At 38.2% G+C, this 26,819-nt stretch overlaps 1 protein-coding gene across 1 annotated transcript in view; it reads left to right on the top strand.

Moving 5' to 3' along the window:
• The window catches only part of LOC114706876 (cytochrome P450 2C70-like), a 56,345-nt gene extending 31,461 nt beyond the window's left edge, over positions 1 to 24,884 (top strand). Inside the window, exons 4-9 of the mRNA XM_037206699.1 lie at positions 8,588 to 8,748; positions 12,188 to 12,361; positions 13,455 to 13,596; positions 17,319 to 17,506; positions 21,489 to 21,630; positions 24,392 to 24,884. Coding sequence (XP_037062594.1) covers positions 8,588 to 8,748; positions 12,188 to 12,361; positions 13,455 to 13,596; positions 17,319 to 17,506; positions 21,489 to 21,630; positions 24,392 to 24,573 — 989 coding nt within the window. The 3' untranslated portion in view covers positions 24,574 to 24,884. The remainder of the gene's footprint in view (positions 1 to 8,587; positions 8,749 to 12,187; positions 12,362 to 13,454; positions 13,597 to 17,318; positions 17,507 to 21,488; positions 21,631 to 24,391) is intronic.
• Positions 24,885 to 26,819: the final 1,935 nt, after the last annotated feature.

Below are 26,819 nucleotides of genomic sequence, written 5' to 3'. Positions count from 1 at the left end.
ATTTTGAGAAACATTAAAGGTGAGCAAATTATCTAATATGTTGGGTACAGTTGTTCACATGGGAGGATATGAAATGATGGAGCAGCCTCAGGACAAATCTCAGTGCATGACTGTGTGCACATATGCAGGTATAAGGCATGGGGAAGGAGAAAGAGTGGGCAGGAGAGCAGGTAGGAGGGGATGAGGTCAGGTTCACAAAAATATATAGCTCTAGACCTTCGGTATCTAAATATTTTTTAACAACATATTTAAAATAATATTTTGTTTTCTATGGTGAATTATGTGTTAAATCAATATTCTAAAATTGTTTAAATGCATATTTACCATTTTTATTACATAAAATGCAATTATTACAGATAATGTTCACATAATCTCTTTGATCTGTGGAAAAATATGTAGAAGTGAAGTGAGTGTGTTAGCGAAGGTTATTTGGGTGATATTTGCAGAAATAAAAAAACATAGTGCATGTATTATGTATGTTATTTTTATGAGTTCATTTTCAAATTAATATATTGTTTATCCTCATGTGTTTACCACCTGATGGATTTCAGAATATTAGTAGCTGAGTAGTATAGTGTTGTGCAGATTTAGATGCAGTGTACTTCATTCAATTACTCTATTTCTGGTTGATGGATTTATCTCAGTCTTTGATATTAGGACCATAAAAATATACAGTGTATGAAAGTCACTGTAGATGTTTGAGATCCTTGTCAATTTCCTAAAATAATATATATTTTTCTTTTTTTCATTTTTCTTTATTAAGAAATTTTCTACTCACTCTACATACCACCCACAGATCCTACATCTCCTCCCTCCTCCTACCCACCCATCCCAAGCCACCCCACATCCCCACACCTCCCAAATCAAGGTCTCCCATGGGCAGTCAGCAGAGCCCAGCACACTGAACCTAGGCAGGTTGAAGCCCTACTCCACTGCACCAAGGCTGGTCAAGGTGTCATACCACAGGCACTGGGCTCCCAAAAGCCTCTCCATGCACCAGAGACAGATCCTGATCCCCCTGTCTGGGTGCCCCCAAAACAGTTTGAGCCAAACAACCATCTTCTGTATCCAGAGGGCCTAGTCCAGTCCCATGGGGACTCCTCAGCTACTAGTCTATAGTTCATGGGCTTTCACCAGTGTGGCTGGTCATCTCTGTATGTCTTCCCATCATGATCTCGACACCTGCTGCCTGCAGAATCCCTCCTCTCTTGTCCATTGGATTCTTGGTGCTCAGCCTGGCTCCTGGTGCCTGGCTATGGATCTCTGCATCTGCCTCCATCAGTCACTGGACAAAGGTTCTATGATGACAGTTAGGGTATTCACTAGCCCGATCACCAGAGTAGACCAGTCCAGGCACACTCTAGACCACTGCCAGTACTCCCAGGTGGGGTCATCCTTGTGGATTCCTGAGAGCCTCCCCAACACCCTTCCTCTTCCTTTTCCCATAATGTCCTCATCTATCATGGTATTTCCCTCCCTGCCCTCCCACTCTGTCCCTGTTTTGGCTTGACGCTCCTATTTCCCTATGTTCTCATCCCCACTCCTTGCCCTCCGCCCACCATCCCATCTCCCAGTCCACTCATGTAGATCTCAATCATTTCTCCTTGGCTGGGCCATCCAGGTGTCCCTCCTAGGGTCTTTCCCTGTTAGCTAGCCTCTCTGGAGTTGTGGGTTGCAGTCTGGCCATCCCTTCCCTCATATCTAGTACCCACTTATGAGTGAGTACATACTATGTTTGTCCTTTTGAGTCTGGATTACCTCACTCAGGATGATATTTTCTAGTTCTATCCATTTGCCTGCAAATTTCATGATATCATTGTTTTTTTACTGCTGAGTAGTACCCCATTGTGTATATGTACCATATTTTCTTTATCCATTCTTCAGTTGAAGAGCATCTAGGTTGTTTCCAAGTTCTTGTTATTACAAATAATGCTGATATGAACATAGTTGAGCATGTGTCTTGTGGTAAGAGTGAACATTCCTTGGGTATATGCCCAACAGTGGTATAGCTGGATCTTGAGGAAGACTTATTCCCAATTTTCTGAGAAACCACCATACTGATTTCCAGAGTGGCTGTACAAGTTTTCCTTCCCACCAACAGTGGAGGAGTATTCCCCTTGCTCTACATCCTCTCCAACATAAACTGTCTTCAGTGTTTTTGATCTTAGCCATTCTGACAGGTGTAAGATGGTATTTCAGAGTTGTTTTGATTTGCATTTCCCTGATGACTAAGGTTGTTGAGCAGTTCCTTAAATGTCTTTCAGCCATTTGAGTTTCCTCTGTTGAGAATTCTCTGTTAAGCTGTGTAGCCCATTTTTAATTGGACTGTTGGGCATTTTGATGTCTAATTTCTTGAGTTCTTTATATATTCTGGAGATTAGCTTTCTGTCAGATTTGGGGTTGGTGAAGATCTTTTCCCATTCTGTAGGCTGTCACTTTGTCTTGTTGACCATGTCCTTTGATCTACAAAAGCTTCTCAGTTTCAGGAGGTCGCATTTATTAATTGTTGCTCTCGGTGTCTGTGCTACTGGTGTTATATTTAGGAAATGGTCTCCTGTGCTAATGCATTCAAGACTACTTCCTACTTTCTCTTCTATCAAGTTCAGTGTAACTGGATTTATGCTGAGGTCCACTTGGACTTGAGTTTTGTGCATGGTGACAGATTTGGATCTATTTGCAATCTTCTGCATGTTGATATTCAGTTATGCCATTTGTTGAAGATGCCTTCTTTTTTTGATGATACAGTTGTTTTGGCTTATTTGTCAAAAATCATATGTTCATAGGTGTGCGGATTAATGTCAGTGTCTTCAATTTGATTCCATTGGTCCACATGTTGGTTTTTATGCCAGTACCAAGCTGTTTTCATTACTATAGCTCTATAGTAGAGCTTGAGGTCAGGGATCATGATGCCTCCAGAGGTTGCTTTATTATTATTATTATTTTTAGTTTTTTTGTTTGTTTTTTTATTTTTTATTATTGTTTATTTTACAATACTATTCAGTTCTACATAATAGCCACAGATTCCCTTGTTCTCTCCCTTCCTGCCCCCTCCCCTTCCCCCCAGCACATCTCCCATTCCCACCTCCTCCAGATCAAGGTCTCCCCCGAGGACTGGGATCGACATGATAGACTCAGTCCAGGCAGGTCCAGTCCCCTCCTCCCAGATTGAGCCAAGCGTCCCTGCATAAGTCCCAGGTTTCAAACAGCTAACTCATGCAGCGAGCCCAGGACCTGGTACCACAGCCTAGATGCCTCCCAAACAGATCAAGTCAATCGACTGTCTCACCTATTCAGAGGGCCTGATCCAGTTGGGGGCCCCTCAGCCTTTGGTTCATAGTTCATGTGTTTCCATTCATTTGGTTATTTGTCCCTGTGCTTTATCCAACCTTGGTTTCAACAATTCTCGCTCATATAAACCCTCCTCTTTCTCACTAATTAAACTCCCAGTGCTCCCCCCGGGGCCTAGCCGTGGATGTCTGCATCCAGATTCCTCAGTCCTTGGATGGGGTTTCTGGCACAACTATTAGGGTGTTTGGCCATCCCATCACCAGAGTAGGTCAGTCCCGGTTGTCTCTTGACCATTGCCAGCAGTCTTTTGTGGGGGGTATCTTTGTGGATTTCTGTGGGCCTCTTTAGCTCTTTGTTTTTTCCTTTTCTCATGTGTTCTTCATTTACCATGGTCTCCTATTCCTTGTTCTCCCTCTCTTTTCTTGATCCAGCTGGGATCTCCCGCTCTCTTTCCCTCGACCCTCGCCCTTCATTGCTCCCACTCATGTCCAGGCTGTTCAAAACAAATGGTGCTGGCATAACTGGATATCAACCTGTAGAAGGCTGCAAATAGATCCATAACTGTCACCGTGCACAAAACTTAAGTCCAAGTGGATCAAGGACCTCAACATAAATCCAGCTACTCTGAACCTGCTAGAAGAGAAAGTAGGAAGTAGTCTTGAACACATTGGCATAGGAGATCACTTCCTAAATATAACACCAGTAGCACAGACACTGAGAAAAACAATCAATCAATGGGACCTCTTGAAACTGAGAAGCTTTTGTAGAGCAAAGGATACGGTCAACAAGGCAAAGCGACAGCCTACAGAATGGGAAAAGATCTTCACCAACCCCACATGTGACAGAGGACTGATATCCAGAATATATAAGGAACTCAAGAAATTAGACATCAAAATGACCAACAGTCCAATTGAGAAATGGGCTTTAGAACTAAACAGAGAATTCTCAACAGAGGAAACTCAAATGGCTGAAAGACACTTAAGGAATTGCTCAACATCCCTAATCATCAGGGAAATGCAAATCAAAACAACTCTGAGATACCACCTTATGCCTGTCAGAATGGCTAAGATCAAAAACACTGAAGACACTTTATGCTGGAGAGGATGTGGAACTAGGGGAACTCTCCTCCACTGCTGGTGGGAATGCAAGCTTGTACAACCACTTTGGAAATCAATATGGCACTTTCTTAGAAAATTGGGACTCAATCTCCCCCAAGATCCAACTATACCACTCCTGGGCATATACCCAAGAAATGCTCAATCATTCCACAAGAGCACTTGATCAGCTATGTTCATATCAGCATTGATGTAATAGCCAAAACCTGGAAACAACCTAGATGCCCTTCAACTGAAGAATGGATAAATAAATTGTGGCACATATACACAATGGAATACTACTCAGCAGAGAAAAACAATGACATCATGAGGTTTGCAGGCAAACGGATGGATCTAGAAAAAATCATCCTGAGTGAGGTAACCCAGACTCAGAAAGACAAATATGGTATGTACTCACTCATAGGAGGATACTAGATGTGGAATAAGGATGCCTGGTCTGCTACTCACATCACCAGTGAGGCTACCTGGAAAACAGGACCGCAAGAAAGACACGGAGAAAAGTTTGCTTTATTATACAGGATTCTTTTAGTTATTCTAGGTTTTTTGTTTTTCCATATAAAGTTAAGTATTGTTCTTTCCAAGTCTGTGAAGAATTGTGTTGGAATTTTGATTGGTGTGGCTGTAGAGTTTTTTCTCTAGGTCCTGCCAAACCCTGGCAGTCCCTTAGCCCACTTATAAAATAAACACACAGACACTTATATTATTTAAACTGCTTATCCATTAGCTCAGGCCTAACATTATCTAGTTCTTATTCTTATATTCAGCCCATTTCTATTAATCTATACTTTGCCACGTGGCTTGTGGCTTACTGGTACTTTACATCTTCCTTGTCCTGGCAGCGGCTGAAGGCAGTATCTCCCTTCCCTTCCTGTTCCCTCAATTCTCCTCTCTGTCAGTGCTGCCTATACTTCTTGTCTGGCTATTGGCCAATCAGTGTTTTATTTATTAACACATTTGCCATACAGAACATCCCACAGTGGATGGGGATTGCATTGAATCTGTAGATTGCCTTGGGTAAGATTACCATTTTTAATATGTTAATTCTACCTATCCATGAGCATGGGATATCTTTCCATTTCCTGATATCTTTGATTTCTTTCTTCAGAGACTTAAAGTTCTTATCATACAGGTCTTTCACTTGCTTAGTCAGAGTTACCCCCAAGGTATTTTATATTATTTGTGGCTATTATAGAGGGAAATGTTTCTCTGATTTCTTTTTCAGCCTGTTTATCATTTGTATATCGGAGGGCTACTGATTTTTTTTGAGTTAATCTTGTATCTTGCCACATTACTGAGGGAATTTATCAACTGTAGGAGTTCCCTGGTAGAAATTTTTTTGCGTTAATTATGCATACTATCATATCATCTATAAACAGGGAAAGTTTGACTTTTTCCTTTCCAATTTGTATCCACTTGATCTCCTTTTGTTGTCTTATTGCTCTAGCTAGAACTTTAAGTTCTATGCTGAATAAGCATGGGGAGAGTGGACAGCCTTGTCTTGTTTCTGATTTTAGTGGAATTGCTTTGTGTTTCTCTCCATTTATTTTGATGTTGGCTGTCACCTTGCTGTAAATTTCCTTTATTATGTTTAGGTATATTCCCTGTATTCCTGATCTCTCTAGAACCTTTATCATGAAGGGGTGTTGGATTTTGTTAAAGGCGTTTTTCATCATCTAGCAAGATGATCATGTGTTTTTTCTTTCAGTTTGTTTATATGACTGATTTTCATATGTTGAACCATCCTTGCATCCCTGGGATGAAGCCTACATGGTCATCGTGGATAATTTTTTGATGTGTTCCTGGATTTTGTTAGCTAGTATTTTTGCATCAATGTTCTGAGTGGGTGGGTGGGATTTGGGGGATGTAGGGCTTGTGGGTTACAGGGTCTGATGGGGGATGGTGGTCATCTGACCTGTCTGCAGGAGGTCTGCCTGCCAACTGGCCTGAAACTGGGACTGCAATATGTGGTGGTGTAGGGGCACAGGGTTGTACCACTGGGCCCAAATCCTTGGGGCTGGGGTGTTGGGGTATGAGGATAGAGACTCACCTCTTAGTCCAATCAGGTGCTGGAGGGCTCTTTAAAATAATATTTTGAAGGTTGAATAAATAAAACAATGTATTGGAATTCAATCATATATGAGAAGTGATTTTTGCATATATATATTATAATCTAACAATGTAGTATAATGAAATACAATAAAAACATTTTCTGCAAATGCTGTGAAGAACAGGGAAGAGGTAGTGCTTTGAAGATTCCATCAAAGAGGTGGGTTTAGGATGAGGAGTCTCTGTTTCACCCAAGGCTAGCATGAGTTGGATTTACTGCCTGCATTAAACTAATACATACTGGGCCTTTTACTCCATGTGTCCAGATGTGGGTGCAAAGGATTCGTATGGGATGAACCTGAGAGCTGGTAATGTGTGCATCACATTCTTTAGTACATTCCTCAAACTACCACTTACACTTTCAAACATTTAGCTATATTTGCATTTTCTGTCATCCGTACACAAGAAAAGCGCATTTAAGCTGTCTTGTGTACTCTGTTTAATGTAGTTGCATGTTTCTTATGTCTGTTGATCCATATTACTACCCAATTACTGATGTCTTTATTTCAGGCTAGAAATTTATGGAAAACAGCACATAAGAATACATACTTTGTAGTTGGCAGTACCTCAGAGGACAAGGACATCTGCTACTGGAAATTATCCCCTAGACACTACAGGGAAAATGTACTGATGAACTCTCAATGATATATATGATTGCCTGAATAAGAGCAGCATATACAAATATTATTTTTGAGAACTTGGTACATGAGCCCTGGTCTATATAACTTCCACTACCTTCTCAAATTCATGATCTCTTCATTATTGTTTTTATTATTGTTACACATATAGACACATGTATGCACACTTGCATACTCAACCTACTGAGAACCATTTATTGTAGCTTTTATATGCCCAGAGCTGACCACTGAGAACTAGACAACCTCTGTGGGAGTTTATCCTTGGAGTAATGATTGTCCATCTCAGCAGTCACTGATTGCTTGTAGCTTTTTATCTATAGATAGGGACACGTGAGATTTCCATTGTCCTGGTTGCCAAGTTAACTACTGTCATTATGTTGCTGTTATTCAGGCAACCACATCATTGAAAGTTCTTGGGTGCATTATTTCTGTCATGTCTAGGAGATAATTTCTAGTAGCAGATGCCCTTGTCCTCTGGCTCTTACTCTCTCTTCTATTCCTTTTCTGTGATTTTCCCTGAGGCCTAGGTATAAAGTCTGCATTGCAGATACATCAGTTAAGAGTACCCGACAGTCACTTATTCTCTGCACTCAGTTGTGGATTCTGTAATAGTCTCAATCTGTCAAAAAAGAAGCTTCTGTGAAACACGAGGATAATTATCCATGATATTGTTATAAATTAATTAAGACCTTAATTGAGATTTGTATTTAGGAGACAATTAGAAATTAATATTTCCACTTCCTCTCTAACAACAGAAGGCTCTGCCCTGTTATCTCAGCTTTCCCACAAATAGAAGGGACAGTATTTCCTTATCCATAGCAGATCTCAGCCTATGTGCCCTGCATTGTGCTCTGTCAAACCCCACTTTCCTTTACTCCAATATTTCCTAGGAAATTGAGGAGCCCCAGTCTCATGGAACTGCCCAGGGTACTGTGAAATTAGAGGAGATGCAAATGTAAGATATAGCATGGGTTTGCTGAGAATGTAAATATCTCATTTCCAAGTTTAAAATATTTATTATACACTGGCTCTTTTGAATATTTTGGATTTAATAAAACATATTATAAAAGGTTTTAGAAGAAAAGAAATTGATTTGAAACTTAAATTGTTAAGATTTCTGTAGACACTATAAGGAACAGCCATAATTAGATTTAAATTGAACACATTCATAAATATTTTAAAATAATCTATCTTTATGGTTTTCCTCTTCTGAATGTGGACTTAAGGAGCCCATTTAAAAGAAGAAAATACCTGTAGACTACAAATTAGATGGAGCTCATCAGAGTTTATTTGGGGGACACAGAATAAAGTGTCTCTCAGGCCTATGGAGCCCACAATGATGATTCCTCTCTAAGTATCTCACATTCCCAACTGTTTTAATTTGAAATTTTAAGGTCTGTATGAGGATTCTATATTAGCTTCGAACTTCATTTGTTCTAGGGTCTCCATGTGATCCAAACTTTCTTCTGGCCTGTGTTCCCTGCAATGTGATCTGTGCTGTCATTTTCCAGCGTCGTTTTGACTACAATGATGACACTTTCAGAGGCTTCATGAAGAATTTTCAAAGAAGTCTTGAAATTTTAACATCTCCTTGGACCCAGGTGAAGTTCAGCTTCATTTATATGTGGTGGTTTGACTAGGAATGCCCCCCCTAGACTCCTGTGTTTTAATGCTTTGTCCATTGAGAGTGGCACTATTAGGAGGTGTGGACTCTTTGGAGTAGGTGTGGCTTTGTTGGAGGAAATGTGTCACTAGGGTGTTGGCTTTGACTTCTCAGATGCTCAAGTCACACTCTGGGTATCACTGTCTTTTCCTATTGCCTGCTGATCCACATTAGAACTCTTAGCTCCTTCTCTAACACCATGTCCACTTGCATGCTGGCATGCTTCTCACCATGATGATAATGGACTAAACTTGTGAAACTGTAAGCCAGCCCCAATTAATTGTTTTCCTTTATAAGAGCTGCTGTAGTCATGGTGTCTCTTCACAACAACAGAAATCCAAACTAAGCCATTATATGTGAAAATACTATGTGACACAAGTCTATGCCTTCACTGTTCAGAAGCTAATACTCAGGTTATGAACTTTGTGCATCTGAAATGAGGTTTGAAGGGCTGGAACTCTGAGAAAATGTGGGTAGTTTTCACCTTCATAAAAGAGGCCATTTGAGTAAACTCTGGACTATGAAACGTCTTCTGCAGGGTGTTGAGGGAGTAAGAAGCTGAGCACTGACTGGTGCGTTCTGTTCTATAACTGTCCCCTTTACTGGAGGATCTGTTCTTTCCTCTTTGACTCTCTTCTTTCTTTTCATCCTTTCCTCCTTGCCTCCCTTATTTATTTATTTTCTCTTGGAATATACTTGCACAAAACTGATTTTCACCTGTTAGGTGATTTTTGTAACTATTTAGCCAAACACATCCTCGCATTAGTTCTCCATTTAAAGCCCACTATTAGCAATTCCGTGGCTCACATATTTTAACACAGCCCATGGGAGGTTAATATATTGGTATGCTTTGCAATCTGAAATGTTTGTATTATTATTTTCTGTAGGTTTCAATATATAGCCCAGGCTAACCTTGAACCCATGATCTATCTGATTCAGTCTCCTGAGAAGCAAAAATTACAGATATGATCCGGTTTAGTATTAGCATTTTAAAAATGATTTTATTTTAAATAATGTATCTACCTGAGAACATGTGCATGTGTGAGTGCAGGTGCCCTTCATGTCTAGAAATATGTGTTGAATTTCCTGAACTTAGAGTGATAGGTGGTTATAAGTTGCATGACATAGGAACTTTGAACTGAACTGGGGGCCTCTGTAAGAGCAGCACATGTTCTTAACTGCTAAACCTCCTCTCCATGTCCACTACTAGTTTATATTTTTTAGAGGCAACTAAATTTCTGGGTATACTGATATAGCCTTGGCTACACAGTAATGTTGAGGCCAACCTGGGATACAGAGTGAAACTCTTTCACAAACCATATTTCCAAACAGACAAACAAACAACAAGAACAAAACAACAAAGAAAACGGCAACCAATCATATGTGAAGGTGGTTTGAGTGTTTTTTTGTTTCCTCTTGTTTACAAAATTCCTAGGGTATTTATTGTTCATTGTTATTTATTATGATTCCTAACCAATTTGTGAACTATCAACTCCAGTTCATACTGAAGGGGCAAAGATAATATAAGGTAGACTACAAAGAAATGTATTATCAGTAGGCTTCAGTTTTATCAAAGTATTTATTTTGGATAACAACAAAAACAACTCTTTTATGATTTTGTGAATATTTGTGGATAAAGCTTCAGGCTATAGAATTCATTTCTTACTGTGGTACATGGTCAGAAAATGTTTTGAACCTATGCTGTACAACCATGAAGAACAAATGTTTCTATAGATTATAAGGGCAATATGTGTTCCACAAAACAAGGATCATTGAGAGCAAATAGTTTACTCCCTTCAGTATTGGGGCAACAAATTTGAAACTAAACAATATGAAACACATTACCCAAAGCAGCTCTGGCTTGCTTTCTTTTATCAAAAGAGTATATTTAATATTTTACTTTCATTTGTAATAAGATGGCAGTTGAGTATAGAATGTCCCTATTTTATACTTTTCCCAAATTAAAAAAGTTATAGATGTTAAACTGGGAACATTTAAAAAATATATGTATGTATATGTATAATTGAGATTATAATCACATCAGTTTCTCCTTCCCTTTCTTCCCTCAAACCTTCCTATATATTTGTCCCCCCTGTGCTTGCATTCAAATTCAAGGTATCTTTTTCTTTAAGTGTTTATTATATATATATATATGTATGTATGTATATGACATGATTAGGCAAATTCATTAATAATGGCTTTGAGCTTCTCACATTATTAACCAGAAAATTAATCGACCTCTTGACCCTTTATAAAAAGTAAAGACTGGAATTTGTTCATACTGTTGTCTTGACAGTCATCTCATTCTATTACAATGAACACAGCACTGGAATACTTTCTGAGAGGGAAAGAATGAAGGATGTGATCATTTGCTGGGTCAGCACCATGTGACCGAGAAGTCCACCATCACAGCTTATCTGGTGCAGCTACAAAGGCCTCCTTAAAAGTGTCCTTGCTCTTGTTTTGGCTGTTGGGGGTGGTAAAGAATTTGAGGAGCTCCTGTAGGACTGGATGGAAATAGACCTGAAATGCCAGACTGAGCTTCTGATGCACTGTTTATTAATTGCAGCAAGTTTTGGATCCCTGATTATTTTTAATTTAAATTACAAATAATTACATTATTTTCTTCCATTTCCTCCCTTCAACCTCTTCCATGTCCCCACCACACTTCTCTTTCTCAAATTCATAGCCTCTTTAAAAAATTGTTTTTTATATATATATATATATATACACACATATATATATGTGTGTGTACATTAAATTCATACATATATAAGAATCATATCAATATATAAGTAAAACCTGCTGAGCAGGTCTGTTTCATATTGCTTATATGGATATAATTTCAGGCTGACCACTTCGTGTTACGTAACCACTTAGGAGACATCCCCTGAGAAGACTATTTCTCCCTCTCCCAGCGTTCCTCACTTATTTTGAGTGGAATCTCATGAAATTTCTCCCTTTCACTTCATCGTGTCTGTTGGCATTGCAATTTTTAGGTGACTGGAGAAATATGCACAGGATAAACAGGGAGAAAGACTGCTTTTATCCCTGCTATTACTTATTTGTTGTCTGAGGAAATTTGACTAGTCAAAATTCTGTATGTTAGTGTTCTCAGTAGGACAGAGGGGACAGTGGGATTATCCCACACAACCTTTGGAAATCTGCTATCAGGAAATGAATGTGATCAGAAGTTGCTTCCCAAGCTGTGCACATGGCAGCTCTAACCATTTGATCCATGCTGTGCCTGCTCCTCCAAATGGCAGGCATCTAGAAGCACAGGAGGCATGTGAAACTCACCTTTATGACTGTTGGACAGACAGCTGTGTCCTGGAGGGGGCGCTGTTTGCACTAACGCAAGTTTTTTTCTCTTCCAGCTGTGCAGTGCATACCCTGTGTTATACTATCTCCCAGGAAGCCATAACGAGTACATTAAAATCTGTACTGAAATAAAAGAGTTCATTTTGAAGGAAATAAAAAGGCATCAAGAAACTCTGAACCTCAATAGCCCTGAGGACTTTATTGACCATTTCCTGATTAAAATGGAAAAGGTACAAGGGACCCTGACTTACTTCTGCACATTTTTGCACATTCTGACTCAGTTTTCCTTTTTCTCGGTGAAATTGTGATGTTCCACCTAATGTTCCTTCTAGCAGTATTCATTATTTGTCAAACCAATTTCCTAGGCAAGTTGTATAGAATATTCAGAGATAATTAAGCTGGGCAGTGGTGGCACACACCTTTAATTGTAGCACTTGAGAGGCATAGGTAAGCAGATCTCTGTGAGTTCAAGGCCAACCGGGTCTACAGAGCGAGTTTCAGGATAGGCTCCAAAGCTACACAGAGAGACTCTGTCTTGAAAAAAGCCAATTTTTTCTCAATTTATTTAGAATTAGAAATTCTATATTTCCCATATTCAAGGTTAGTTCTTTACTAACACATACAAATGAATTCAAGCATAATGAGAACATGTCATTATACGTAAAGAGACATCCATGAATAGCAGGTGTAAAGACTTAGGGAATACAGGACTTTTCTTTAGAGAGACTCTAGGAAGCCTTTGCAGCTGAGCTCAGCCTTGAGGAAACACCAGTTTAGATTAATGAGAGCTTAATCTAGAGGATGGTAATTGTAGTCTTCACATGAGCAAAATTTGAGGTGACATTGGTTTGAGTTATGGTGGTGGATATAAGGACTGAAGAGGTTTAAAATAGCAGTGGAGTTTGTATGTGTATAGTCCTGAAGACTTTAAATGTAATAAAGATTCATTAGTTGCTACAACTGATGTTATCAAAAACCTACTCAATACACATGAAAAGATCACAGAGGAACTTACTTCTTCCTTGTGAGTGAAAAGTGTGGAACAACAACAACAACAAACCCTTGGAATTTTGTAACTCCAATTGTGTATTAACTGTGTGAAGGAATCCTAATGCTCACCCCAGCATCTACTTTTATCTTCAGATAGAACATTCTTTAATGTCTAACTTACCCATAAAAATGTGTCATATTGAATTGTTACCTATAAACCTTTAAAACAACCAAACAAACTAACAAAAAACCAAAACTAATAACCAAACAAACAAACTAACAACAACAACAACAACAAAAACAAAACTAATTCCTCTCACTTATAATTATTAGGAAAAACACAATAAAAATTCTGAATTTACCATGGAAAACCTGGCCATCACCATATTTGATCTGTTTTCTGCGGGAACAGAGACAACGAGTACCACAATGAAATATGGGCTTTTGTTCCTCCTGAAGCACCCAGAGGTCACAGGTATGATCATAGATGGGCAGATGAATGTCCAGGTAGAAATGGGCAGATGGCACTAGAAACTGTCCCACTCTTTCCTAGAAGAGACTCTGTACTAGCAACATTTGCATGATCAATGCACTTACCCCTCACCAGATGAATCCAATTCATACCAGATCACAGTAAAGAAAGAATGAAATATATAAGCCATAATAGAGAATCGAAGGGCAATGGCCACTGTTCTCCCTGCTATAAGTCAGAATCCTTGATTTGGGTTATAACAAAATCATAACAGTTTTCCAAATAGAATTAGCCTCCCTCTCACATTTTTTCATGTGTCTTAATAAATACTTATTTCTTTTCCAGAAAGTATTTATCATTTAAACTTTGTTAGCATATATTAATTATAGTCAATGATATGTTTCATTACATTTTCACACATATATAATTATTTTCAATAAATCCCCATTATTCTCTATTTCCCCCATACCTCCCAGTAAAACCCTTCTTCTTTTCAACTTGTCCCATTTTAATTTCATGTCATTTTTTAATTTTTGATAAAGCAATATTTTAATTAGGTTTATTTATCTGATCATTGGTGAGGGCTTTTTTTTTAAACTGTATTATCAACAATTTACCAGTGGCTGCATTGCTCAAGAAAATCTCTCTCTACATCTCAGGAAATATTAACTCCCTTACAGATCCTCAGGAAACTTTTAGGCTTCATGAACCCCTCCCCTCTCCATGAGGGAAGGTTGATGAGACCTGTCTTGTATAGTTGTTTGTGGGAAATTCTAGCTCCTGAAAGGTCAAGGGTGCAATGGCCATTTCATGACTGATATACAGCTTTCCACACTATACATCTTTCTCCTGTCTTACATTCTTTCTTTCTCCTCCTCTCAGATGTTTCTGAGTTTGGAGGGGGTGAGGTAGATGTCCCATTTGTAGCTAAGCAATTCAATGTCTCTTATCTTCTCTGATTTGTCTTTTAAATAACTACCACCCATTACATCAAGAAGGTTCTCTGAACAAGGTTTGGAGTAGCACCAATCTATGGATATTAACATGAATCTTTACAAGGCAATTGAAGGGCACATCATATTCATTTTGCAAAACAACAGTAATAGCTTTCCTTCAAAAGCCTGTAACTTTCTCAACCACAGACATCTGACCAGCTTTGCAGCACCAGACATCAATGTTCTTCTTTGGAGAGTGACTTAAATCTAATCATTTTAGTTTGTGAGAGTATACATGACTTCGTCTTTCTGGGCCTGGATTTTTTTTTTTATTCAGTATAATATTTTCTAGTTCAATCTAGTTACCTGCAAATTTTATAGTTTTTATTTCACCCAGAGCTGAATAAAATACCACTGTATATATGTGTAACATCTTATTGATTTATCAATTAATGGGCATCTAGGCTGGATTCCATTTCCTAGCTGTTGTGAATAGAGCAGCAATGAATAAGTATAAGCAAGTATTTCTGTAGTGAAATATAGAGTCTTTGGGAAACTATCCAAGAGTGGTATATCTGGGTCATTAGTAATCCTATTTTTAGCCTTGTGAGAAATCCCCACATCAGTTTCCACAATTCCTGGACCACCACCAACAAATAATGGTTGTTTTTGAGCACACCATCAGCAACATTTAGTGTTAGATTTCTTGATGATAGCCATTCCCACTGGTGTGATATAGAATCTCAAAGTAGTTTTAATTTGTATTTCCTTGATGGTTAATGATGTTGATAACTTAAAAAATGTTTACAAGCCTCTTATGCTTCATTTATTTAAGAACTCTTTTCAGAACTATAGCACATATTTTGATTAGGTTGTTTGTTTTGTGTTTAGATTTTTGTGTTCACTGTATATAGTAGATATCAATCCTGTATCAGCTGAAAATGATTTTCTAGTGTCTTGTCAGACACCTCTTCACTTGATTGACCATTTCCTTTGCTGTAAAGGGTCTTTTTAATTTCACTATGTGCTTATGAATTGCTGACTTTATTTCATGAGACACTGGAGTCCTATTCAGTCCTTTATTCCCCCACCTTGTAGCCTTATCCAACACTCTTTTTCTTCTTCATGTCCATGTGTTCTTTTTTATCTGTGTTTCATCCTTCTTTATCACCTAATACCCTGGTTTGGTCTTCACACTTACAATTCTTTACACAATACATACAAACACAATAGATTAGGATCCATCTATGAGGAAGAACATGCAGTTCTCCTCTCTGAGTTTGGTTCACCTCAGTGTTATGTGCTCCTTATCCATTCCTTTTACTGAGCAATTTTATGTTGTAGTTTTTCTTCATAGCTGGAAACTCTTCTGTTCTCTATATGTATTACATTTTCTTCATCCATTCATCTATTGATGAACATCGAGGTTAGCTCCATTTCTTTGCTACCAATAAACAAGGATCTATAAATGTATCTGTGGTAGCATACAGAGTTCTTGGGTCTCTATAAATGTGTATGTGTTAGCATATAGAGTTCTTGGGTATATGTCCAGGAGTAGTATGGTAAGGTCATATGGTAGATATATTTCCAACTTACAGAGGAACCTCCTAATCATTTCCATAATGTCTGTACTAATTTGCACTCACATCAGCAGTGTGTAAAGGTCCCCTTCCCTATATTCACAGCAGCATTTGCTATCAGATTCCTTAAGGATAGCCACTCTGACTGGGGTGACTGGTATCTCAAGGTAGTTTTAATTTGCATTTTCCTGCTGACTAGGGATGTTGAACACTTAAAAATACTATTGAGTGAGTTGCGTTTCTTTTTATGAGAACTGTGTTCATCTGCCCACTTGCAGATTGGCAGAATTTTTTGTGTGTTTAATTTTTACAGTTCTTTGTAGTTTCTGAATATTAGTGCCCTGTTTGAAATATTGCTGGCTGTTAGTTTCTTTTGCTGTGCACAGACTTTTTATTTCATGTGCTCCTAAGAGTCTTGTTGATTCTTGGGTCCAGTACCCTGTTATCAAAGCTCTGTTAAGAAAGTTCTTGCCTACACTTTCTTTTTATAAAATATGTATGTATGTATGTATGTATGATGTATACAGTGTTCTGCCTTCCTGTATGCTTGCATGTCAGAAGATGGCACTCAATATCATAATAGATGGTTGTGAGTCACTATGTGGTTGCTGGGACTTGAACTCAGGACATCTGGAAGAGCAACCAGTGCTCTTAATGTCTGAATCGTATCTCCAGCCCCAACACCTACTTCTTGAAGTGTATTTTTGATGATTTCTTTGAAGTCTCATGATTTCAGGGTTTAATTTAAGTCTTTGATCTAGTTTGAATTAATTTTTGCATAGAGTGAAAACATGAATATAATTCATTCTTTTGCAAATGGATGTCCAGTTTTGACAACACTGTGTAGTGAATAGGTGTCCTCTTTTCCCCATTGCATGTTTTATTTTTTGTGTCAGGCTGCTGCGAATGTGTTTATTTTTTTAATTTATTCCTGTGTGCTTTTTATTGTTTGATGAAAAGATATGGATTTTATATATTAACTTTCTATTATGCCACTTTGCTGAAAGTGTTTATAATCTCTATTAGTCGTATGGTAGATTCATTCATGTCTCATATATAGAACCATGTCATCCATGCATTAGGTTTTCTTCCCTTATGGAAACAGGGGGACTTAGATCTCTCAACTTCCTACCACAACATAAAATGATCAAGAATCACACAAAAACAATTCTTTTCCATTTTATAAAAATTATGATTTCTGCCCTGGAAGCTAAAATTCAGGAAGAAATTGAACAAGTGATTGGCAGACATCGGAGCCCCTGCATGCAGGATAAGAACCAGATGCCCTACACAAACGCTGTGCTGCATGAGATTCAGAGATTCCTGGATCTTGTACCCATTCCCTTTCCTCGTGAAACAACACGGGATGTGGAGTTCAGAGGATACCATATTCCCAAGGTGAGATACATTTCATCTGTTTCCTCACTAGGCAGTTTTGCCTGTCAACAATCAATTAATATTATTGTAGGTTGCTTGACTTTCCACAGAATCATACCTCAAACATGTTACCCCCTACTTTATGCTCCTTTGTCTGTCATTTATTTGTTTATATAGCTTTCTAAATGTCACAGGCTTGGGTTTTCACAAACTTTTCAATACATTGATCTGTTCACACACTTCCTGTCTGTTAATGCAATCTGCTGTCAACATCCTTGTTTTCCAGTGGTTTTTAATACCCTTACCAATTAACCACAATTGTATATTTCCATTTTCCTACATACATCTTGTTTCACTTACTTAAGAGAAGTTCAATCTAACAGTGGATTTTCTCTTTCTTGCTTTGGAGGAACTCATCTATGAATCTCAGTAAGTTGGTATATTATCAAACACATTGGTATTGTTTTTATATACATATCAGCATACATATTTTATTTTAAAACTTGAGTGTATTCTGGATCAAAAAATAATATCCCAGCTCTAGCTTCCTGATCACTGGAGTTTGCAGGCTTCTGCCACCATGTTCTACTTAGTTTTAGCCAACCCTTAATTTGTTGCTTTTAATAAATAAAACCAATTTATTCCAATTAACTCACAAATTAAAAACATCACACAGCTAGTTTAAATAAACCACTCAAACACCTGCCCAGTTCTCAAATTTGCTTGATAATCACTTTCTCCACTGAACCCACTCCCTGGCCTTCATATTATTAATTTTACCGAATATTGATTAATATTTGTTGAAATTCAAGTTTGCTGGAGGTAAAGACAGAGCTTATCTCTGTCTGAAAACATCTTTGCATTCAGATCACAGGGAATATTTTGAGTAATCAATCATATATTTTAACGTTTGGCCCAACATGCCCAATTCACAAAGTCTCCAAAGATGTTGTTGATCTCACCCAGAAAGTTTAGGGTTCTCTTACTATGGCCTTTCTGATTCTGGGATGTACACCTTTCCCTTTTGGCTTCTGTGTGGGCCTTACAAGGGAAGCTTGACACTGGTTGTTTAAGCAGTGAGACTAATGCTATATAGCCACATAGAGTCCTTTAATCCTTTCCTCTTGGAACCTGCCATCTGGATAAAATCATGATAATGGAAACCCCACTTTGTACTATTTTCCTTTTTAAAGAAACGTCTATGTTCCAGAATATCCACAGTTTTGACCAAGTTCCACTCTAAGAACATATGTGTATACTGGAGACCTTCATGTAGAGTGCTGGCACTCAGTTTATATGCATCTATGTTCACAAATGTCTTTATGTTTGGTATTCACATGCTTTCACTTTCATGCAGCTAATTTTCAAATATGCCTTCTTAATTCTAGAATTTATGTTTTTGCACTTTCCATTTATTAATATTCACTATTTTATAGTACTTGGTTATATTAATGACAATATTCCTTCACCTACACATGTAGTGTCTCTATGTTCTTTTACAATTGTTCCTACAAGGGCTCAGGTACATTTGTAACAGCTATATTTTGGAGTCTTGTATGATCACTCTAAAGCTATACAATCATACAGCCTGTTCACATTGACTGATAGTTTTTTCCTCATTGAAGCTGCATTTCCTTCTTTTCCATGCCTACTGATTTTTAATTTGATGCTTTGTTAAGCATTTTGAATGTTGTTTTAGAGCAGTTTGTTATACTGTCTTCCTGTAAGGGTGTTGGTTGGCATTTTTACAGGAAGTTAAACTACTTGCAGATGCTTTCTACTGTGTTAGTCTTAGCGCTATGCTTGCCATTGTGGTTTAGCTGTTTTCATGGCCATTATCTCAGGTTGGGTTTCTCTGTCAACTGGTTTTGGGGGGAATTTTTTGAGTTACCATATAATATCCAGTATTCTAACCATGTTCTCTTTTCCCTAGACATATTGGGGCCTCAGCTTCTCCTTTCTTGGAGTACTGCTCAATAGTAGTGTATGGCTCTCAGCTCTCACCCTCTGAGCTGTGGTGCTGTTATAGTGCCATAGGATTGCCTCCTTTATGAAAGCCATCAATCCCCTAGCCAGAGCCTTATAGAAGAGATGCTACTGTGCTTTTTGAGATCTGCTGTACTTTTAAGTTGCTCCTCCTCTCTGTACCCTCTTTACTGTAGGTGCTGTTAGGTTAGAGACACTGTAGCCACAGGCCCCTCACTCCCAGAAATCAGGATATGTTCCTCTGAAACTCTCTCCAGAAAGAGAGTTGGGAAGTAAAGGCTACTGTGGCCTTGTATCATCTGCCTTTTGTAACATTAGGCAGCCAGGCCCTGATGTACAGCCAAAGCAACACTGAATTGTGGCCTTATTTTTTATGTAGTGCCTCCAAATAACACATTCCCTATACCCAAAGCCAAGATACATCATGTCAGAACACCCACTCCCTATCTAAATGAATATAGGAGAGATGTCAAATTTGAAGGTACTTTGCCTTTTGTGGTCCTATCAGCTGTTCTATGTCTATGATGCTATAATTGTCATAATGCTCTTAGCATGTGGAAATTCCAGTGTGTAACCTCTAACACCAAAGATAAAAAAAGCATTTTATATATTGTTAATTTATATGTGCAGTGATCTGATACAAGTGTGATAATTTTTTGTGTGATTAAAATGAACCACTGAAATGTTGACCTCTGGGTGGTTACAGAGTTCAAGGCTAAGACTCCATTGATTCTGATAACTAAACTCTAATTCATCGTATTCATCTATAATTCTACTACTCTCAGTGAAAACATAATCTTGAATTTGGAAGTGCTTTCCTCCTTCCATCAGAATCTTACAATTTGCTTGTGGAAGAACACAGCCAGAGAGGAGGTCCTTTTCAGCTGCTCACATGATGGAAGATAGAAGGTTTTCGAAGAAATTGGCAATGAGGTTTTGAAAAATGACTCACCTTTTATTCTGAAGTCAATGAGATGAATAGTTTTTTTTTAATTGAAATAGATTTTTTTCATACACTGTATTCTGATTGCACTTTTTTCTCTCTCATCAGAAAACAAACAGGCAACTCAAAACAAAACAACAACAATACTAAAAAACAAAAACAAAAAACCCACTACCAACAAAAACAAACCAGAATAGAACAAAACAAACAAAAGAAAAGGAGACAAAGAAAAAGCACAGGAAAGACACAGATGCAGAGGCACACATTTGCACCCACAGAAATTCCATAAAAACACAAAAGCAGAAGCCATAATATATAAACAAAAGATCTGTAAGATAAAAAAATGTCAAGAGATGTATTATGAGACAATGCTCCAACAATATCATTGAGTCAGTTTTCTGTTGGCCATCTACTTCTGTGCATATTGCCTGCTCTAAAGTGTGGTTGGCTTCCCCAATGAGACTGTTGGAGAAAAGTAATTTTTCCTATGTGAGTGGTTATTAACTTGAGATAGCATCTGGGTAAAGGATGGGGGCATATGTTCACTTCCCTTCTCAGAGTTGGAACTCTATTTGCCTTAGACCTTTGAAAGTTCTGTGCATGCTGTCAGTCTTGGTTAGTTCATAAACATGTCAGTCCTGTTGTGTCTAGAAGGCCTTGTGTCCTTGGTATCCTTCCTCCCAACTGGCTCTAGCAGTCTTTGTTCCTCCTCTTCTACCAAGTCAAATAGAATTTTCAGTGGCAATACATTGTAAGATGTCACTGATGAATACGAATATGAGTGCAATCAAGACTGATGCACTCCAGGATCCTTCTTTAATTCTCCAAGCTGCTGGCATCAGACCACAAATTAGTGATGGTGGCTGTGAATTCAATGCACAGATGGAATGAGAATTACAGAATATAAGACTTATAGTCCTGTTATTGATGTATTCTTTAACATGGAACAAATGACTTCATTTTTGTGCCTTAATCTGCTCATCTACACAACAAAGAGATCAAATGAGAGGTGCTGGAACTTTTTTTTAGGTTTACAGCTTTCATCGTAAAAGACTTTGGTTCTCTTTCTTTCAGGGTACAACTGTAATGACATGTCTGACATCTGTCCTGAATGACAAAAAAGAATTTCCCCACCCAGAGAAGTTTGACCCTGGCCATTTTTTGGATGAGAGAGGCAACTTCAAGAAGAGTGACTACTTCATGGCTTTCTCAGCAGGCAAGCAAACTTTGTTTCCACGTGTTTTAGGGCCCAGGTGAGGTGAGATAAGCTGTGCATGGAAGCTCCCATGGGTGGTATAAATAACCATTTATATGAATCCAGAGGCAGCAACCCCAAAGTGAAGGCTTTTTTTCATCAGATTAGAGGCTTCACCCACTGATTCTGCTTCCTGTCCTAGAGCTGAGCTTCTCAGAAACTTTTTCTAAAAGAAATACTATTCTGAGGCCTTTCTCTCCATACAGAGGACCCAGGTCACTATAAACCCAAAGAAGTTACATGGAGTGTCTGCCTCATTGCTCTATTATGTGAAGAGACACCATGACCATGGCAACTTCTATAAAGGAAAGCATTTCATTGGAGCTGGCTTATAGTTTCAGAGCTTTAGTTCATTATTCTGATGACAGCAAGCCTGGTGACACATAGGCAGACATGATGCTAGAGAGGTATTTGGGAATTCAATATCTGGATTGGCAGGCAGCAGGAAGAGAGAGACACTGGTGTTGATTTGAGCATTTGAAACCCCAAAGTCTACCCCCACTGGCACACTTCCTCCAGTGATGCCACACAATTCCAACAAGGCTACACATCCTAATGCTTGTCAAGTAGTGCCACTTCCTAATGATCAAGAATTCAAATATATGAGTCTATAGCAGCCATTCCAATTTGAACCATCACATTCTACTCATTGGCCCCTGTAAGCTTGTAACCATATCATAATGCAGAAATGTGTTCAGTGCAACCTCAAAAGTGCCCATAGTCTATCATAGTTTCATCACTGTTTAAAAGTCCAAAGTTCAAAGTCTTTTGGAGACTCATAGCCATCTCTTAGCTGTAATGCTCCCTATAAAAACAAAATAAAACAGCACATCACGTACTTCCAACATATAATGGCACAGGATATCCATTAGCCATTATAAAAGGGAGCAAAGGGATCATAGTGAGGAAATACTGGACCAAAGCAAGACCAAACACCATCTGGGCAAACTTCAAACACTGAATCTCCATGTCTGATGTCAAAGGGCTCTTCAGCTCTCCAGATCTCTTTTCACCTTTGTTGACTGCAACATACTTTTCTTTCTTGTGATGGTTGCACACCCTGTTAGCAGTTTTCCTTGGCAAGTATCCTGTTGGAGTCCTGCCCTGACCTATCAAAGGGTCCTTGAAGTAGGGAGTGAGGAATTAAGAAATGCTAGCTAGGAAAATATATAGACGTAGTTGGAGAAAATGATAGAGACAATGAGATAGCTTTGGGAGGGTTCTACGTCAATACCCAGTTGCCTCGAGTTTAATCCCTATGGGATTTTTGTACACTAGGAAGGTATGATGCAAGAGACCTCCCCCTTTCAAGATCAAAGTAGAAAGTACAAACAAGTATAGACCCTTCATTAATTCTCTAAACACCTGGTAACCATGCCTAAAGGCAAAGCATCATTAGGCCCTGAAGCATAAGGTAACCATGCCTTTGGCCAAAACATCCCATTATGCAGTCTTGGAGAACAACATAAACTCTGACTCTATGATCTTGAGTCTAAATAGAAACAAACCACAAGTTGGAATCTTTTTGGGCTCCACAGATTCCCATGATTTGGGCATTTCCAAAGTCTTTGGATTGGCAGTGAAATCCATGATTCATTTTTAGCTTCACACACTGACCTCTCTGCACCTCTATGAAAGGGCCCCCAAGCTGCACACCTTGACTCAGCTGCTTTCCTTAGCTGTGGAGGGAGATTCTACAACCTCTTTCTTATATCCTTGACTCTAAAACCAGAACCAGTGGCTGAAAGCAGCTAAGTTCTTCTGGTTGCTGGGTTTGGAACGTGGCCCCCTTGTTCAAATACATTTTCACCAACTTCCTGTTTTTGATGATTTCCTTCACTTTCTAAGCTTCGTTGATAGGGGAATGTCTTTCTGTTCACTGCGAATATGTGTTGCTCTGATTGGTTGATTAAGCTGTTTGGCCTATGGCAAGGCAGCTTAGAGGCAGGCAAGAAATTCAAAGAGAGAGACAGGAAGAAGGCTGGGAGAGACGCTAGTGAGCTGCCCAAGGAGCAACATATAATGGAATACAGGTAAAGCCACAGAACATGTGGCAATACATAGATTAATAGTTATGGGCTAATTTAAGATATAAAAGCTAGCTAGCAAAAGGCTTGAGCCATGGCCATGCAGTTATAATTAATATAAGTCTCTGTGTGTTTACTTGGGTCTGAGCAGCTGTGAGATTGGCCAGTGAGAGAGATTTGTCCCTACTGCTGGCCAGCAGGGACATGCGAAAACTTCAACTACACTTGGCTTTCCTGGAATTAGCTTTGTAGTCCAGATTGGCCACAAAATCAGAGATATTCCTGCCTCTGCCTCCTGAGTATGGGTGAGTCAAGCTCAGCCTGGTCTGCATTGCAAGTTCCAGCATAGCAAGGGCTACAAAGATAAATTATGTCTTGAAAAAAAAAGAATAATTAAATTAGTCACCATTTTAAGAGTGAGCAAGGTGGGGGACAGAAGCACTAGAAGTCAGGAAATGGAGGGATAAAAATGATGCAAATACATTGCTCATTTATGAAATGAAAATATTTAAATAAGAAAAAACCAAAAAGAATTTGAAAAATAAAAGAAAAGGAATGGAAGGCCAGGAAAGAAATTGAGATAGTACAAAAATGCAGTCAGTTGTTGGGTAATTAGTCATTCATTAGCATCTATTCTATGTGTGTTAATTCAGAATCAGAATTAAATGACTTATCAGTTGTTGCATCTTTTTTAGGAAGAAGAGCTTGCCTTGGAGAAGGTCTGGCCCGCATGGAATTGTTTTTAACGCTGACCAACATTTTACAGCATTTTACTTTAAAACCTCTGGTCAATCCAGAGGACATTGATACTACCCCAGTTCAAACTGGCCTGTTGTCTTTGCCTCCATCCTATGAGCTCTGTTTCATTCCAGTCTGAAGTTGGGTAGTCTTTCCCATAGATGACTGAGACCCTGCTTCTATTTGTGAGCAAACAGGTCTTTCCTGTTCTATATACCTGTATCTTGCGATCCTTCTTAATGGCAGAGCTGCTACCTCTAAACTATACTAAAATTTTCTCAATTCTTAGGAAGCAGTTCCAATTTTCAAATATTAAAAACCCTCACTGATTCAGCACTAATAAAATTTTGTTTTGTTGCAGTGTTTGTCAGATCATTAACTACATTTTCATTTGGGTGCATTCTAAACGGACAATACATATCTTGTTTTAATAAAAGTTAGCAAACAGAACTTACTCTGTGTTTGTCAAGAAAACTAATTAAATATGGAACCCAATCATCACTCACTCTTGTGTCAACAACTAGGAGAATAATCTCTTGACAATGTGTCATGTATAAATTTTGTCTTTTCTCCATAACCTATTAAAGTATGATTATTATTATAAATCTTCCTAAGTGATATGCATGGTTATATATGTAAGCACACTGGCAGGTGTCTGTGTATGCACACAGGGAGATAGCAAGGGAAGATCATGCCTACCAAGAGGAGTAACATTAACATGTGATAAAACTTAAATTTCCCAGTTTCCAAGGATAGTCTTCTCCCTTCTTCCTCCAGAGCTACTGCTCTGTACTTCACATATGACTCTATATAACATCATATACACAAAAATAAGTGTATGTATATATGGGTTTAAAGTTAACTGTGCTTAGTAAGTGCTATTTATATATTATAGATGTTTTTATAAACATATAAACATAACTCATAATACCATATTGCTTGACTATTCTCTAACTTTCCAATTTATTTTCTATTTAAGTACATATCTATCTATTTAATGATATTTAGATTACTTAAAAATGCTAACCTCCATATGTTACTATGTCCACATGTCTTTTATGACTTCATATAGATTAAAAGTGGCTTGTTAGCTGTGCAATGGCCACTCAATAGTAAATATAAACTGGTACTTTTAGAAATATTGAAAATTATTACATTAAATCTCATGGAATTGTTCATCTAACTTATTTATAGATCTAGTTAACTGATAATTATTGGATCAAACACATGTATATGTGGTAAAATGAGTTCTTTGGTATATTCATTAATTTTGGTTGCCTTTCAGTGACATTTTACAGTATAGAAATCCTATTATCTGAAAATATTATTTCACTTTAATTCTAGAAATAGTATTTATTTTTATGCTTATATTTATTCTGATTCTCTGTTCTGTCTCCTTGAGCATGAATATCTGCAGGTACACACACACACACACACACACACACACACACACACACACACCATTGCTTGTGTGCATACATCAATGATAGATGTTATAAGGCCTTCTAAAGACAAAGAGAGCAGAGTGATTGGGAAATTCTTGTTGGGTAGTCTAATATTTGATCTAATTTTAGACTTGAAATGACTGGTAATTTGAGATCAGGAGCTAGGATGCTAAAAGCTGACTGTAAAATGGCATTCTAGAGTGTTAAGACAGAAAATATTTGCCAGATTCTCAGAGCCAGGCAAAATACAAAATAAAATCTAGAGTGCGTCTGTAAGACAAAGTAAACACCTTGACTTCAGTAAATCCTGCAGGTAATCATGAATTGTTACAGCTAAAGATTGAGACTAGATCTGATAATGAAGAGTGTTTCCAAGACCATAGTCATGATTTAAATAATGTTTTCATGTAGATCTCATCTATTTCTCTGTCACTGGGCAATCCCTGTGTCTTTCTTGGGGTCCTGTTTTCTAAGTAGTCTCCCTGGTGTTGTGAGTAGCAGTCTAGTCATCTTTGTTTTACATCTACTATCCTCCTATGAGTGAGTACATACCATGTTTGTTTTTCTGAGTCTCAGTTACCTCCCTCAGGATGATTTTTTTCTATATTCATCCATTTGCCTGCAAACATCATGATGTTATTGTTTTTCTCTACTGAGTAGTATTCCATTGTATATATGTACCACATTTTATTTATCCATTCTTCAGTTGAAGGGCATCTAGGTTGTTTCCAGGTTCTGGCTATTACAAACAATGCTGATGTGAACATAGCTGAGCAATGCCCTTGTGGTATGATTGTGGTATGATTGAGCATTCCTTGGGTATATGCCCAAGAGTGGTATAGCTGGATCTTGGGGGATATTGATGCCCAATTTTCTACAAAAGCGCCACATTGATTTCCAAAGTGGTTGTACAAGCTTGTATTCCCATCAGCAGTGGAGG

Source organism: Peromyscus leucopus, chromosome 1 (assembly GCF_004664715.2).
Source record: "Peromyscus leucopus breed LL Stock chromosome 1, UCI_PerLeu_2.1, whole genome shotgun sequence".
Lineage (NCBI taxonomy): Eukaryota > Metazoa > Chordata > Mammalia > Rodentia > Cricetidae > Peromyscus > Peromyscus leucopus.
This window is presented reverse-complemented; position numbering and strand designations above follow the sequence as displayed.